Source organism: Mizuhopecten yessoensis, unplaced genomic scaffold (assembly GCF_002113885.1).
Source record: "Mizuhopecten yessoensis strain PY_sf001 unplaced genomic scaffold, ASM211388v2 scaffold716329, whole genome shotgun sequence".
In the NCBI taxonomy this organism is placed as follows: Eukaryota; Metazoa; Mollusca; class Bivalvia; order Pectinida; family Pectinidae; genus Mizuhopecten; species Mizuhopecten yessoensis.
This window is the reverse complement of record NW_018480062.1, coordinates 163850-181293: the sequence shown is the minus strand read 5'-3', so window position 1 is coordinate 181293 and position 17444 is coordinate 163850. Positions and strand designations below refer to the sequence as shown.

Genomic DNA, 17444 nt, shown 5'->3' with positions numbered 1-17444 from the left:
GGACATACAGATTGGACCTAACTACGTACCGCTGGCAGTTAGAACAGGCTCTGAAATAGCGAGTCAACAATGAGAAGTTAACTCTGTAACCAGAGGAGGCAGGGTATTACTACTGATAACAGAAAAGTTATCGATTGTAAAATGTAAGCTTTCTTGTCACATTGTAGGCAAGTAGCAAGATGTCAAGATACAGAATACGAGCAAGCGATATATATGTTAATTTATTAAGTCCTGTCAGAACTATAAGCTATAAGTGATTCTCGATTTGTTTGTTATGAGAGGAATCGTTGATACTTTGGCATTTTTTTAATTACTTATGCATCTCAATACAATTTCACAAGCTATTGTTAGACTCTTTATATTCTCTATTCGAGTTGTCCGAGGAAATCTTTAATTAATCCAACAACAAGCCTTTATAAATAATCTATGTCTTTCTAAATAACAATAACAATGACAACGTGTTTTCAACTCATTATCTTGAATTGATGTGTATGTCACTTAAACTTGAACAGACTATGAAGTATTGTTTGTGCTGTCATGGTGTTTCGATTTCGTTGAGGCCACTGTAAAGGAGGGGCAGTAGGTGAGGTAGAGGTTGAAAACCCCTGGCATTCTCTCGGCAGCCCTATCCATGCGCCATATGCTTGACTATTGAAAATTGCATATAGAGTTTTCTTGCAGCGCTGGTATTGTTTAGATGCATTTTTGGTCAACAGATAATCGTCTTTGACCAGGTGCAATAAGCCTGCATTCGTACAGATATCTTTGTAGGACCGCAACAACTCCAGTTTACACAATCTTGACTTAACCCTGTAACTCAAAAACAGTGTGGTGATACATTAGCATATACTATGTATAAATGGGTTTTCCAATATTTCCTTTGGCAGTTGGACAGGGTCTTATATTGAAAAAAACCAATGGTTAACTACTGGTTTGCTAGGTCTGTCGTATACAGAGAATATGATAATTTTACAACATTCCACGTTCTTCTGTGGAATTTATATTTGGATCGCGCGCCATTGTCATCCAAATGAGTCCAACTATAGGGACATCTTTCAGATGTTGTATGGCATACATATATCATAATTATTTTCCAAAATCCCTAGTAAGAAATTCTAACAATAAACGGCTTATTCAGAAGGAGTTTAGATCGAAGTTGTGAAAATTATAGAAAGCAATATAACCTTTTTTTAACAATATTCCTTTATTTGTAGATATAGTTTGCTACATTTGACGACAATTTCGGACGCTGCTTTTGATGACAGGACAATTTCAAATAATTTCATTCAAAGGAAATCTCATGTTTGAGAACTAATTTACTATGAAAAATTAATGTCAATGCTTACATAGCTCTGCCACAACCACTGCTGTGTGTGAAGCCAGTTGTTCCGTCTGTCATTTCAGGATGATCGTCCGAAACATTCCAGTTGATGCAAAGTGCCGTGGATTTCTCGACGCTTCGTTGAGGAATCTCCTTGCGAGAAACGGCACCAAGTAATGGATGGTTAACCTTATAACCATCTGGTAAGTAAGCAATTTGGCAGTGTTTTTCTAGTCTACAGCACATTGCTCGAGCCATGTGTCCGTGGTTGTAGAGGGTTCCTGCAATGTTCGCATAATGAATTAACGATTTTGAACTTTGTACTAAGAATAACAACCATTTAAAAAAACCTTCTATTAACACATCTGTCGCGTATTCAAGTGTTAGATGTGTCAGTTAGTGTAAATATTGACAGAAATTTTATTAGAAGCTTCCACATTTTGTGCACTGTAATTGAATTTAATGTCAGTGTACATATATACATTTTAATAGTTTCTTGGGGATTTCATAGAACTGAATCTTGTATGCCATGTTAAAGGAATGATGATTTAAGATAAAAGAATAAAATCTTTTTCATTTCTACCTAACGTTATGGAAGTAAAGTACACCGGCTTTATCAAGTTGGCCAGAAGAGCCCCTTGCATTCCAAGAAGATTCCATTTGCATATTTTATCACTGCATGACATCACGCGCAACCGTTCTCCACGTCTAATTGTATCCAGGCCTTTATAACTCTCGTGCACTTCTTTAGACGGGATCTGTCCCTCACCTGTACAACATGAGTAAATATCCCAACGATAGGAGACAAATCGTAACAAAACATGTATTCAGCTTCTACGATTAATCTGCATATTGATGATATATGAGTCATGTTGCCGTTTTTTTTATAAACATAGCAATGAAGGGCAATATGTCGCAACTATATTATATAATTGTATCTACTTGTTTACAAAACATTATACAAGAGATTTGCGTATATTCTTGCAAATGTCAATGGAACAGGCACGCGTTTGCTGGCTCTTCTCTCACTCGATACCTTGCTCCACTTTAGTCCTCAGCAGTCCTTGTTTTGCATCGTCAAATGTTGGATGATGCTGTTCAACCTGTTCTGTTTCTGAAGTGCCAGCACTATATTTATATAAATGGTAAAACAATATAAAACATAAATGGAAATCAAATTACTGATTTGAATATAAAATAATAAGTTAGGTATTCTTAGAATTAAGACGACTGTAGAAACTATTCATAGGTGCTTCGACCAAATAAAACTGACTTACTTCACAGCAAGCAATATCATAAACTATCTAAAGTATACAAGTATATGATATATCCTAAATTGGTACAAACTTTACCTCAGCTAGGAGCATCGCTGCAGTGTGGGATTGCGAAAAGACTATACCTGCTGTTACCCACTACATGTTGTAACAAGCAACTAACGTGTGAACAAGCTGTAGAATTAAGACTTTATGTCGTGTCCCCTACTTCGGGACACTTGTACACAATGCAAATATACCTAGCAACTCCTTTGTAATCAAGCGCATTGCGTGGCAATACCCCACTTTTGGTCTTAGCTCTGAGCGTTTGCCTCAAGTGAGGAAGGAAAGCGGTTCTGGCCCCAGGCCGGTGTATACATGTACCAAAGTGCTTAAAATGGTAGTTGTTATTTCCTGCGAAACCAATACTATTCTTGGTACCTTCGGTATTTAATTAAGTAGCACTACAAAGTCGGGGTCAGATCGACGCTATCGCAAGGAAGCAAGCACACCAACATACACACGCAGGTATTACATACATAGAAGCACGTCCTTAAATGATCAGTTGTTAATAGAACGTTAAGCCCTATAAAACCATAACAAACCATTCAACTAGAAACGTATCCAATTTCTATTATTTAAAATTAATATAATTGTATCAATGATTTTTAAATAAAATACTAAAACAACAAATAAAGAAAACAAAAAAGTATATTTCACTCCATATTATCACTGTCATTCTGGTATTAAACGTGATTACCTGTGCGTAAATATAGCTCCATCTCCACATGGTGCGGTGGATATATAGAGATGAAACTGGATATCCGGAGCGAACTCAGCCTTCCCCTCCCCACATCTCTGGAGTAGCACATTAGTCTCGTCTCCCCTACATAGCTTCTTTAAGTGGTAGAAAAGAAACCTGCCAATAGATTACATCTGTTATATTGATCGGACGTGAAAACCCCCATTAAGTTTAAATGATTTTATGCACATCTGTTAACTGCCAATCTCATTAAAATCAGATGTTAATAAAAAAAATACCTACGGCTACATGTATTAACATGCGGTACGTAATAATGAACAGCTGTATTTATTCAGATTGGTTAATTGCTAGAAGTAAACTAAATGTTAACGGAACTCTACAACCAACCCGTAAGTCTGGACTATACCGAACACATGTATCTATCGAATGAGTTTGTAGTTATTTTTACTACTAATAGTATACACTTTTATTGACCAATAATACATTTAAACGTTATTTTTTCACCTGAAAAAGGTAAACATCCTCTACACTCAATGGGGTTACGTTAGAGAGCGACAGTGAGTCTTGAAGGTGAGTAGCAATCCTTGATCACATCTATTTCATTACAAACGTTTCGGGCTAAATTGACACCCACCTTCGCATTCCCCGGTTAACTAGAATCTCAGCATGCGAGTCTATCAACACTTGTCCATCTGTTGTCAGTTCACTTCCTTTAATAAAGCGGTTTCCTTCAGTTCGTATGAAAAAAAACCAATTAGTAGTTATTCATCTATAACGTTTGATATGATTGTTTATCACATTCAAATAAAATATTACTTCATTTGTTATATATAATATAACAGATAATATTTGGTTTATACGCAACAGTTGATATTTACAAGAAATAACAATTTTCAATACTATATGTCATAACTTAGATATTGTCTCGAATGGTACTCCTTACTTTTTGATACGATATGAATGTTGAAGACAAAGATGTATTATCATTTTGTCTTATTTATTCAAATTTAATTACTGTGAAACAGTTTTCTCTTATTTTATTGGGTTCCAATGAAATACGGAGCAGACATATCCCAAGATTCAAATAAACAGTAAATCAAAACACGCTGACCATATACTGTTTTCTTTAGGTACACACTTGAGAGAATAATTGCTGTGATTCTTTTAAGAATTTTTGTGGATTCAAATCTACTATAATTGCAAAATACTAATAAGGTATCATACCAGAAGCTAAACTTATGACTTCAAACGTCTTTGTAGTTTTGTTTTCCATGACGATGCCTGCTACCACTTTACCACCAGCAAGGTTCGCGAATATGTCTGCTACCACACTGTCAAACTTCTCGTGACAAAGCTTAGCCATTTTATCATGGAACGTCAATGACTCGATTATAGATAACTGCAAACAAAAGTTAAAATTTTCAAAATATTTAAACTTCAATTTTCAACAAAGACATCCAGTACTATTCAATATTGAACCATTTCTGTTCTTATATAATTTGTCCAGAAATGTGTAATGACTCATTTTCATGAATGATAATGAATACATTTCTCGGATATGATTTCACAACATCGATGGGTCGGTAAAGCTCTATGACAAGATCAAAATTATTATCAATTATATTAAAAAAAATAGCATTTACAACACATTAGTTTCAAAAATACAATTTTGAGTTGTTATCCTTTACCTTAGATACATGTAGCCCGGACGTAAATTGGTAATGCTTGTTCTGCTTTAGATGCCTTAATGCGTTCCTGGATGCCTCCCGCTTTGCCTCTTGTATTGTGCTGGCTGTAGCTCTGGGATAGATCGTACTTCCCACCATGGCACTTAGTGTAAACCTATGGAATATCATCCTGAGAAATCTTATCATGTACCAATTATACAGGTCCTACGGATGTCATTTAATTATAAAACGTCTTTTATATTATTTAATTTAAGAAAATAATCTTATTCTAAATGCAATTTATCGATTTGATTGATTCAGTGATCATATATAAAGATTTTATCAATATTCAATATTATAACGTTATATTAAAGGAGCTTGTCTTTTGATCAATATTTCTCCCAATGCTTTGTAATGGTATTCCTTTAATTCTGTGCAGGTACATTTTTTGTTTGCATATGTGAAACAAATTTACTTCATCTGATATACATGTACCATGCACTTATTAAAAAAAAATACAAATGTAACTTACTCTCTTTGGTGATCCGCTCCAGTGACCTCAGGATTCGGAAATGTCAGCTCTAAACCCCTTTTCTGCGCAAAGTCATTAAGAACACTGATCGGGTCGGCACCAACAGGACAAATTCCAGCATTCTTATCGATCACAGGTCGTGAAGGTGTTGGCTTATACCAATGAAAAAGATAATCCATTTTGGGAATGTAATCACAGAAGTATTTTTAAAAAATCTTCTTTAGGCCCAAGCGATGCAACTTGTATAAATATATAACAATATTTGATTGTAGCCCGTGTTTCCCCTGGCCCTTACACCAGACTTTCAGACTATCATTTTGATAGAGTGGGAAATCTATCTGTTGCAATATCTAAGTCTGGTCTCAGGGCCAGAGGAAACTCGGGCTATAGTTTTTTTGTGTGGAATTGTCACAATATGTATTGAACGTTTTCAAAGTTGTGTAAAAAATATGAATTGGTATGCCTGTTTAAGGTACTCACAAGATAATAATAATTTCACTTTTCCATATTTCGATATTTCTTTGTGATGCAACACTTGATTCTTACCGAAACCATCGGGGATATCAAAGCTCTTGAGGAACTGAACGACAACATCTTGAGCGATTCTTCTGCTGCCTGTCTCTTGGCCAGCTTTTTGTTGCCACCCGTCCCTTTTGCTAACTTCTTTGTCCCGATGTAGGCACAAACTGTAAATCTAAATATAAACAAAGTGTTTTGCTTTGAAAGTGTAAGTAAGAATAACAAAAGCTTCAAGACACGTGCACATTATCGTAGCCCAAAAACAGAACAAAAAATAGCGTGAGCCGAGGAGGCACTAACTAAAATAACACGACAGATATCAAAGCATCTATACATCTACATTGGTGAATGTGGGCGTTTTCTGTACCATATAAAACACTCGCAATGACGTATAAAAGATGCTCAAACATGTGATTTGACTTACGTGTTGGCAGCAATAAATAGAGCTTAAACATCAACAAGACAGAACCAAACTATGAAAACAATACCGTGATATTAAAAGCAGATTAAAAGTTAAATAAAATAACTTTACATGTGTAACTCTGCGCAAAAGGCAACTTATTTCGTTTCTTATGTAATCATAAAAACGAACCTCATTTGAAAGTTGTAACAAGAAAAGATTTAAAAAGATTTGATCGAAATTATTTTCAACCTCATTTAATCAAATTAATATGGTTTATCGTTACATTCAAGCATATTTTACGTTTTTAAAAAGACTGAATAGGGTTTTCAACAATATAACCTGTACTTACGTTGGGCGGTGAGATGGACCACATTTGGTTTCTTCCTCAATTCTTCCTACTTCTCCAATAGCTTGTGCATATTCCATGAATGTACTAATGGGATTTGTCCCTTCCAAAACCGTAGAAATGGCATTGCTTTGACCGTTCGAAGATATTTCACAGGCAGATATTGATGACGCAGTAGGATCTTCGAATGGATTTACGCGAACGATTTTAGTTAGAGCAGTTGAGACCTTATCAGTTGCATTTTGTAAATTTGTTTTTACATCATAATCATCATACGAGTCCTTTGGGTCTGGGTTTACGTAGCTCGTCAACACCTGCCAAGTTGGCTGGAAAAAATATTATCAAGTTATTCTTTTATAAAAAATATACATGTTCTTACACTTGTTGAACTATTTTTTTTTGCATATCTGTCACAGCTGATTTACTAACAAGAGTTCCGCGGGGCGGAACAATATACGCCCGTCGAATGCCATATCGTGTTACATACGTTCTTACATTGAAATAAGATCTGCATCATTCAAAGAGTGGTTAGCTGACATGCTATAAAAATGTAGGAGAAAATATCCGGATAAAAAAATCAAATACTGAAATGAACAAAGGGCAATACCTTTTGCAAAAATCGTCGAATCCAAATTCTTTTAAGGGAGACACAACTTCATATCATGATTATAATGTATACCAAGTTTCAAAGAGATCGGTCGAAAAATGTAGGAGGAGAGTGCCGGACAAACAAAAGTTTTAGCCGGACGGATGGACGGACAACGCCATACCATAATACTCCCGTCAAATTTGATGGGCGTATATAAAGCAGTTGCATGACCATTGCTCAAGCAAAATATTTCAAAAAAAATCTTAGTTTTTATGCATGTATTAGATATAAAGATGTATCTGCATACTAATTTTTGATATCAGTGTTTCTGATTAACTGTAGTAGAATACACTCACGTCGTCTCTATGAGTATTTACGAATATCCCAACGTCGGCACCTTATTTAAAGCAAGTAGTTTCTTGGGAAGTAATCAAGTACATGTAGCGGTTACACACACGCTGTAAAGTTATAATCTGTTTTATTATTTTGTAAGGTTAACGTGGGCATTTGTTCAATGAGCTTAATTTAGATGATGGTTGTGCGAGATTGATTTCAATGTCTTTTTTGTGATATTAATATAATTTTTGAGATCTTTTTATTTAATTTTAAAATTGTTTTGTTAGACATAAAATCAAATTTTCAGATATATACCGATACAAACATTAATTAGACACCATAATCACTTCAAAATAATATTTTAACCTGGTTATTTCCACTATCTCCATATATAGTCCGGAGAGCACGGTCCGCTGTCGCCTCCTTTGCTTCTTGTTTTCTACACCCGGTTCCGGTTGCAATAAACTTGACAAAGTATACGTCATAACCAAATCTAAAATTGAAAAGAAATTGTTCAAATATTTAAAGAAGTAGAGAGATCATTTTATAACATGAATAGCAGTAGGTTAGTTAACGTATATATATCTTTATAAAATTGGCGTTAAAAGATCGTATAAGTAATTAATAAAGCAGCCGATTGTACAGAAGAGGAAGAGGTAGAGGAAGAAAACTCCAGTAGCAACGGAGATGATGAATCTGAGGGGTCTGAAGAAGACACTGCTACGAAGCAGAAACGGAACAGAATGTCGTTGACACAAAGCAGAGTCAACCAAACTCAAAAAATGAAAAAGCACAATTGCCTCCCACCCAACCATCTGAAACCCAAAACACTGAAAATTTAAACATGAAACAAAGTAAGAGTAGGCAAATAAAAGACAAGCACTCAACAAAGCAAAGATGCACTCTAGTCTCCTTCATAAAATCTACTGGTACTGGTACGAGTACTCCATCCAGAAAGTCAAGTACAATGACTCCAGATCTGCGGTCTCCTCCAACACCAGCTGAGGAATTAGAATCTGGAGCAAAGGCAAAAAAGAAGGACCAATCATGATTAACAACAACCTCCTTCAAAATAATGATATGCATGTAGGGCATCACAGACTTGCTCAACACTGATACTTTACTTGCATATATCTGTTTATGGACTATTAATAAGATTAACGGACATACTTTATAGTCAGGTTACCTTAATAATACTTATCATACTGATGTTAATCAGTGATGGGTATGTTAACGCCATGTATGTGAAGCAGAGTAATTGTAAGAAATACTTGCTAAGCTACATTAAAACGAAATGGTGGAATAATCATGATGAAGAAATATATAGCCAAGTATGTTAATATATTTTATTTAAAAACAATATCAAACCATATTACATATCTAAGACAAAATATAAGGAGGTTATATTAAGTAACACTCTAAAATTTACAAACCATACCTATATAGACATAAAGACTGGTACTTTTAACAAATACATTATTAAAAAATGTCCAAAAGTAGAAAATATATACACAGTATATATACAAATATGTCAAAATACCAAATCCTTAACAACTCCAAATGACTGATAAAATACATTGCATAACCCTGAATACACAGGGACTTCTTGACAAACAAAAAAGAAACAGATTCGACCAATGGGTCAAACAACAAAAGGCGAACATAATATACATACAAGAGACGCACTAAACAGAAAAAGAAGCACCATACATAAATACTGAATGGCGTGGAAATATAATACATAATTTTGGATCAAGCCAGAGCAGAGGGGTTTCAATATTAATAAAAGATAACTTGAAATATGAAATACAGATAAAAGAAGATTCTATTGCATTCAGCAAAAATTTAGCTAAAGGTGCAAAAAATGAAATAACAAACATAGAAAACGATATTAGAGATCTACATGAACAATCATATACTGAAAACAGTGACAAAATTCACGAACTAGAATCCAAATTAGAAAGACTATATAATAATAAAGCATACGGTGCACAAATACGCTCAAGAGTAAAATGGATTGAAGAGGGCGAAACAATTCAAAATATTTCGTGACATTAGAATAAAAGAGGCAATCCCAAAAATCAATAACAAAAATAAAAAAATTAGGATGGGAATATCCTCACGAAAAAAGATAACATCCTAAAAAGACTAAAACAATTCTATGAAAAACTGTATACAACAACAAAATAGACCCAAATGATGCAAAGAAGACATATTGATACATTAAGAATAAGCTGGCTGAAAAAACTGTAATCAGAGGAAGCAGCATTATGGAAAATTGTCCCAATGCTACAACTAAACACTTTCGGCAAAAATATTCTTATATGTTAAAAGAATCTAGATAACTTAAAAAACTCCCAAAACGTGAAAAAGCTATCCCCTTTAAATTATGAAATCATAGCAACATGGATCAAACTGCGAGAACAAAACCAAGAACCAAAACACTATAACACCATGTTAGCTCAAATTATATGGGGGTATAGACATATAAAGATGAAAGGTAAAACCATATGTTTAAAAAAATGGATAGAATCAGACATTGTAACTATCAAGGATCAATTACAACACAATGTAGAAATAAATGATTAAGCAATATATGAAAAATTAACAATTAAAACTAATTGGCTACCAGAACTATCCATAGTAAAAAAAGCAATACCAAAAACTTGGCTAACAACAATTAAAGAAAGCAATGTTAACATGCATAACTTTAAAGTTCACAATATGTATCACAATCCCAAAACTAGGAACAGTAACCATTAAAAACTGTAATAATCAAACAATCTACAAACACTTAGTCAAAATGCGTCCTGAAACACCAATCGCAAGAATATACTGGGAGAACAAGTTCAATAAAACAGATGGCCAATTGAAATATGCAAATGATTTTGTCTTTCACTGCCTAAAAAACAATAAAAAAACAAAATCCTTACATCAAAGCAAATTATGCATCAATGGAAAATAAGTGATACACAAAACTGCAATGTCTGCAACAATATAGAAGATTATGAACATTTTTTCATAAAACGCAAATATTTATAAAATTTTCACAAGACAATCAGAAATATATTTGAAAAACTAGGATAAAAAAGATATGTTGACCCTAAAAAAATTAGCAATTGAATATAAAATAGAATACCCAAAACATAATGAAATAAATCACCTTTTAACAATCAATGGCTTTGTAATTTACAAAAATTATTATATCAGTGAGGCAAAAACAAAACAAGTAAATGTAACAAATATGTTCAAACAATATCTACAAATGACAGTAGATGTCAACAAATACCAAAAAAATCAATGCATAACATTCAAAGATATTCTTGAACATGATTACATGGAAAAGCCAAATTATTTGAAACAAATTAGATCATAATAAACTATTTTCTTAACATAATATACAGGATACAACATATGACCTGAGCAGACCTCGTCGGTAGAGAGTCCCCAACCCTTGGACAACTCAGGTCAAGCTGCTATATAGACTAACCAAGTGTATGAGTATACGTACACGTATTGTATGTAAATGTAAAAAATATTATTTTTACAACAAAAAATAAATAAATGAATGGACATAGGTGAATCAATGTGACAAAATACATACCGGAGACAATACAATCGTTCATAGTCTAAGTATGAACAAGATCACTTTAACAGGCAAAGTTATTTGAAACAATAAGATCATAATAAACTACTTACAGGGGCCTATGCTTGTTTACAGGCATGTGCCCTGAGCAGACCTCGCCGGTATGGGGCCCCCTAACCCTTGAAACACTCAGGCCATTCTGCCATATATAGACTAGCCATGTGTATATGTATACACGCGTACCTGTGTTATAGGTAAAAGTAAACATTATTATTTTTACAAATATTTGTATTTATTATTATTTTACAAATACGATGTCGAGTGTGAACAAATACATCTGGTATAGGATGATCGATCTCCCCAACCCAACACGCTTAGGCCTACATGTACACAAACCAGGACAATATGACTAACCATCTACTCGATACCGTATACTGTTATATCAACAAGAACACGATGCATGTGGCCTAGTGTGTAATGATTAACTAAAATAAATAACATATCGCAAGATAGGACCTGAACAGACCTCGCCGGTAGGGACCCCCCAACCCTTGGAACACTCAGGTCTTCTATCGTGCTGCTATACGTAACTATGACTAATCTAACCATGTGCATGTGTATCCCAGCTGATCAAAAATGTAAACATCGCGTGACAATTCAACTAACAGTTCACCTTTACACGAATGGTTGTTAGATAAACTAGGCCTAATTTTATTTAAATCAAACGAATTAAAATGAATATGTATGATATCTGCTTTATCTGTTTCTAATTTTAAGTAATTAATGGGCTTTTTTTAAAAACTTTTTTCCAGACGCTTTAATCACACGATCGCCGCAGTAGCGCTCAGACTATGTGTGCATACGCTGCCAAGACAGTTTCAGAGATGCTCTTATACAGAAGGGTATTGACAAACCAAACGAAAACGTTGTTAAATAAACTCACCGGGCGTAATTTGTAATGTTCCGTAGTTACGTGTTGGATGATTGAGAAACATAATATCAGAAACGTGATTATCTAGTTCAGTTAACATCCTTTCCTATACGTGTATTTCCAAGTGTTCCTTACTCACTGAACATTTTCTGTCAAACCTGAGTAATTATCACTCTCGAATGTATATAAAACATAAGCATTCATCATTCCTCATACGAAATCCTCTTTACATGGATTTTACTTTCTACGAAGGAGTGAAAATTATTATGAGGCTTCAAATATTTTTTTACTGCAGTAACAACACAGAAAGATAAACCTTAGAGACACACATGGGACTGCACATTTAACATTTTGGAATCGCAATAGCATTGTAAAAAGGAATTGTACTGCACCATACGCTTATTTGTCCTTGTTGGGCTCCTCGGGAATTCTAGGAACCGAGTCGGTCTAAATTACTGTTGAAGCAGAAGAGGAGATGTGGAAAACCCCTTTAATATGTGAATTTCAATAAATACAGGAGTTCTGGTTAATTTCAAATTTGAAACGAGTAAAGTGTGTTTATTAAGAACAATTCCACTACTCAAAAAAGATAACACTGCCCATCAAGGTAACGGCAAACCTTTGGAATAAAAACAAAACCACCAGCAGAGTATACCACCTTGTATCTCGAAAGATGAACCCAAAACACACACAAGGAACTGCACTTAATTTGGGAATAGATACAGCATGTCAAACATGAATAACACTGTATCATACAGCTGTTTCGCCGTTCCTCCAGAACTCATCGGAGTAGTGCTGGTTAATTTCAACATTAAAACGAATAAAGTGCATATTAAGGACCGGGCCACTACTCAAAATGGAATGTGACGTCTTCAGGTGAGATAAGGTTAATGTTGATGACAAAATAGCAAAGCTACATTTTAAAATGTGACGTCCGAGCAATTGCCCTGACATAATTTGACTTGTAAACTTTTTGTCTTTTGCGAAATGTCCCAAACAAAAAAACCAAAAAGTTTTGTTGCGACCGGTTTTATACTACATATCTTCCCCTTTTTTGCCGGATTTCTCTGTCATTATCACTTATATGTATTGTGTCCATCAAAAAAGATATTATCTATGCTAGCACACGTTCAAAACACAATAAATAATACTTACCCCGCTTTATTTGGAAAAGTTTTTTCATATCGGACATCCAATCCCCTTTTAGCAGCATACTCCTGAAGTCTACTGATACAATTCTTGTTGATATTGTCCAAACTTTCACGCCACCCTTCCGCCATGATCACAGTCGCGGTAGTTAAATTTTAATTGAAAATATATCTCGTAATATTGGTTAAAATTAAATTCACAGAAACTTTGTCTGTATTGTGAAACGTCAATCAACCCAGGCAGTTATACTTTTTTAGCACACAAATGTTAACCAATTTACCGACGAATCCCTGTAAAGTAGGAATAAAAATCTTCCGCCCGACGATGAATCGCTGTTTAAAGGACTCAAAGTTGATTTTGTGAGGTAATGGGTCAGTAAAAGAGTTGAAAGTGTGAACTATCTATACCCTATGTGTATAATGTTGTAATGTAGATTTGACACAATTGTACATAGACATTATCGAGGTAATCGCCATGTAAACACTGTACAGCTATATGAATGCCTCATAAGATAAATACAAGGTACGGTATTGTGTATCAGGTAATAATGATATATTTACATCAGGTAAAGTTGTTTATATACATATACACTACAAAGACGGTGGCGGATTCAGGGACCGATCTGTTGTTATTATGATTTTAAAGAAAATCCCAGGCAAGACAGTTTCCTGATCTGGATTCGTCGCTGCTATATAAGGAAATACTGTGGCATTTATAGGAATTCACTTAATTCAGATTGTACGCTGTGTGCATGCCCGTGCAATGTCTGGAAAATTTGATATTCAATATTCGATCTATAGCTGTACGCACACAGATCAAGGAATAATTTCTAACCGCATTCGTTACAAGGGTTTCCCTATGGTTTAGAGTATCAAATGTATTCAATGTGGGATGAACAATTATAGTTTATATGAATTGGACGTTTTTTTTAATATAGTGGACAAGCTTCAGTAAAAAACCCTGATCTTATACCTGTGGGATGGGATGAATGATATCTAACAGTTCTAAGATAAATTAAACAAGTCTTTGTTAGAATAATACGTATTACATGTGGCGAGTATATTATAGTAAAATGTTTAAGAATGAAGAGAAAATAAAAAAAAAGAAACTTCAAGTAGCCAAAGCCGTCAGCCCGAATAGTTTACATTGGGCCAAATTTGCAACGAACTATCGTTACATGTATAAGGATCCCTGTACCATTTCTAAAACTGTCACTTCGTATTGAAAACCTTTTTCTTGTATGGCGATAACATTGAAGACTCATTTCTGAAAAGAACATCATACCTTCCGAATCTTTTATGAACAAAAAGGATACAGATGAAATAAGCAAAAAGGAATTAACAACCGTGTCCTGAGGGTGCATACACCACTCGATCCAGTGACTGTCATCCTTACCAAANGGGCGGGGGGGTCTCAGTTCCCCCACATTTTAGCAGCAAAGAAAATGTTTATATAGGAAGACAATGGCAAAGCAATTACAGTCTGTTCCATTCCTACCCAGGGTGCTCTCAGTTCCCCTACTTTTTAGAGAACAAAGAAAAGTGTTGATATAGGAAGACAATGGCAAACCAAATATAGTCTGTTTCATACTTACCCCACAGGTAACTTACCTTTGTGAAAGTTACCTGTGTGACTTGTAGCCTTTCTGTGTATGTATATTCAATATATATATCTATTTAATGTTATTAATCAAAACTTAGTATGAGCTTTGATAAATTGTTGGGGGTGTGACATTGGTAAACTATAACAGGAAATAAACACTAAATTGTCAAATTTTAGGTTGTTAGGTAAAAACTCATAAATGCATGATACAATTTACAATCATTACATCCATGATGTACAATACAGATAAAACCAACACTAAATAGTATGCGTTTACAGTGAAATATTATTATACTTATACATTACATTACCTTTCATTTACATTACACTTTTTAAGCCACCAAATACAAGACAAGATAAAATATATACTTAAATTTCCAATACAAAATACTCAAATCTACATTTACTTTAACATTACATTTCAAAACGAAAACAATCAGTATTATATGTAAAGAAGATTCCTGGCGACTCAATCTTGGAACACTATTACCATTTAAAAACTGATTTAAATTTACCTCATGAAGATCATTAGTTCTCCAGTTGCCTTTTCTATTACTGTTATACATTTTGTAACAAAATTTCTATTTTCAAGATTTAAGAACTATTTAGAAGGTTTTTCTCCTCCTTCTACCCATTTAGCGTTAGGTCTCAAAATACTTCCTTTTAGTTGAAGTGTCCTTATTCCTGCGAATTCGTTTTGTTTTCGTTTAGTTCTTTTAAGTCTACGTTTTCTTGAGCTTCTATTTCTTTAATTCTATTTCTGAGATAAACTTTCTGGATTGTTTTGGTATTTTTTCTTGTATTAAGCATGAGAAATAGTCTTTCCTCTAATTTCAAATAAATAAGTTTCTAAACAAAGCTGGTAATTTATTGTTAGTTGAATATCTTCATTTGGAATGCAGGTAGTGCATATTGTATTTTAATGTCTAAAATGTGTTTATATCAATACTTTAATAATATATTTAAAGTACAAACTTATTACAAAATAAATTAAAACAATTCATCTTATCATATCATGCAGCAGCACATGTGCAAGGACTTCGGTGAAAACAGCTAGTTTTTTAGTCGGTCGTTAATCTTATTTTTTCTATAATATTGAATAAATATATTTAATATTGAATATACATCATGTATAATTAAAATAAAAATATTTTTAATTTAAGATTTGTTATTAAAAATCTGAAAATCTTATACATGTATGATATATCATTAAATTAAATATGATCAGCTTCCAGCTTAGATAGAGCACCACCTTAGATAGAAGGGTTAACCACAGGTATTTTCTTTTTAAAAACAGGTAAACACAGGTAAATACTGACAATACTACTCAGAAACAGACTATAATCGTTCGAACAACAATCTTCCCCCCTAAAAAGTGGGACACCGTGTAGCATCGGGTGTGTTATGACATTATCCTTTATTCTCATTGTACATTATATAGTAGAACGTACAATGAAGTACCTGTAGCTGTCCATTATTAAGCCGTAGCTTTCCATTATTAAACATAATGATGAACAGCTACTGGGTTTATAATGGACAATTACAGGTAATACAAATAATTCCAAACACCAGAAAATTTTATAAGAAAATCCACAACTTATTAACAACATATATATTTACTATATACATTATATGTACTTTTAAATATGATAAAAATGAACAATAAATACAATCCATTGAAACACCACAGATACTTATATCTTATCCATAAATAATTCAGCTGCTCTTATCAATGTTGAATGTTGTTGAGGAGAAAGTCTTTGAGAATAGATTAACACAATGCTGTAAAACTTGCTTGAAGAGAGAACACAGTAATACAATAATTATTTTAAGATATGATTATCGATGGAATAGAAAAACACAAATCTTAGTTAAGGAATACTCCAACAGATCGTCACACACAATGATCAGTACTTGGAGGTAGAGTCGATCCAATAGACATTTCCTGAGATAATTTAACTGGCACCAGTGTTGGTTTAGGTGATATGTGATGTTTGATTTGATTTACCCTCTGCTTCAGGAATTTTTATATTTGTTTTTCGTGATGCATGCAATTCAAGTGCCATTATAATTTACTGTTCTCTGTTCACATGTGTTATTTTAATGTTAATCAACATGTCTACACATTAAAATCTACCAAAATGATGTTTAAACTGATATTGATATTACAGGCCTCGATTAGTTCATTCTTTCATGGAATGGACAGTTTGAGACCTTTCTCTTTTACAGGAATATATTCTGCACAATAACAGAATGTATCCACCACGCGAAATTAAGGTACACACTACTTATTATTATGTCTTAAACATTCAAGCCTCGTTGCACTTTTGTGCAGTTGAAGTTGATACTGGCCTGCGTTTCTAAAGCACACGATCCATTAAGCTGACATTGAGTCACTTTAAACTACAACATAAAATTTAAATCGAAACCGAAACCAAAATACACGG

General features: G+C 33.8%; 1 protein-coding gene across 1 annotated transcript; it reads right to left on the bottom strand.

Annotated features, from left to right (window-relative positions):
• On the bottom strand, window positions 1–11456 carry LOC110443172 (double-stranded RNA-specific adenosine deaminase-like). Its single transcript, XM_021487216.1, has 13 exons — window positions 11429–11456; window positions 8096–8222; window positions 6808–7130; window positions 6083–6230; window positions 5537–5688; window positions 5026–5179; window positions 4562–4736; window positions 3972–4065; window positions 3335–3493; window positions 2358–2449; window positions 1905–2090; window positions 1347–1602; window positions 1–810 (listed from the first exon to the last, which is right to left on the bottom strand). The coding sequence occupies exons 1-13, from the start codon at window positions 11452–11454 to the stop codon at window positions 495–497; spliced, it is 2208 nt and encodes a 735-aa protein (XP_021342891.1). The 5' UTR covers window positions 11455–11456; the 3' UTR covers window positions 1–494.
• Between the last annotated feature and the right edge of the window lie 5988 nt (window positions 11457–17444).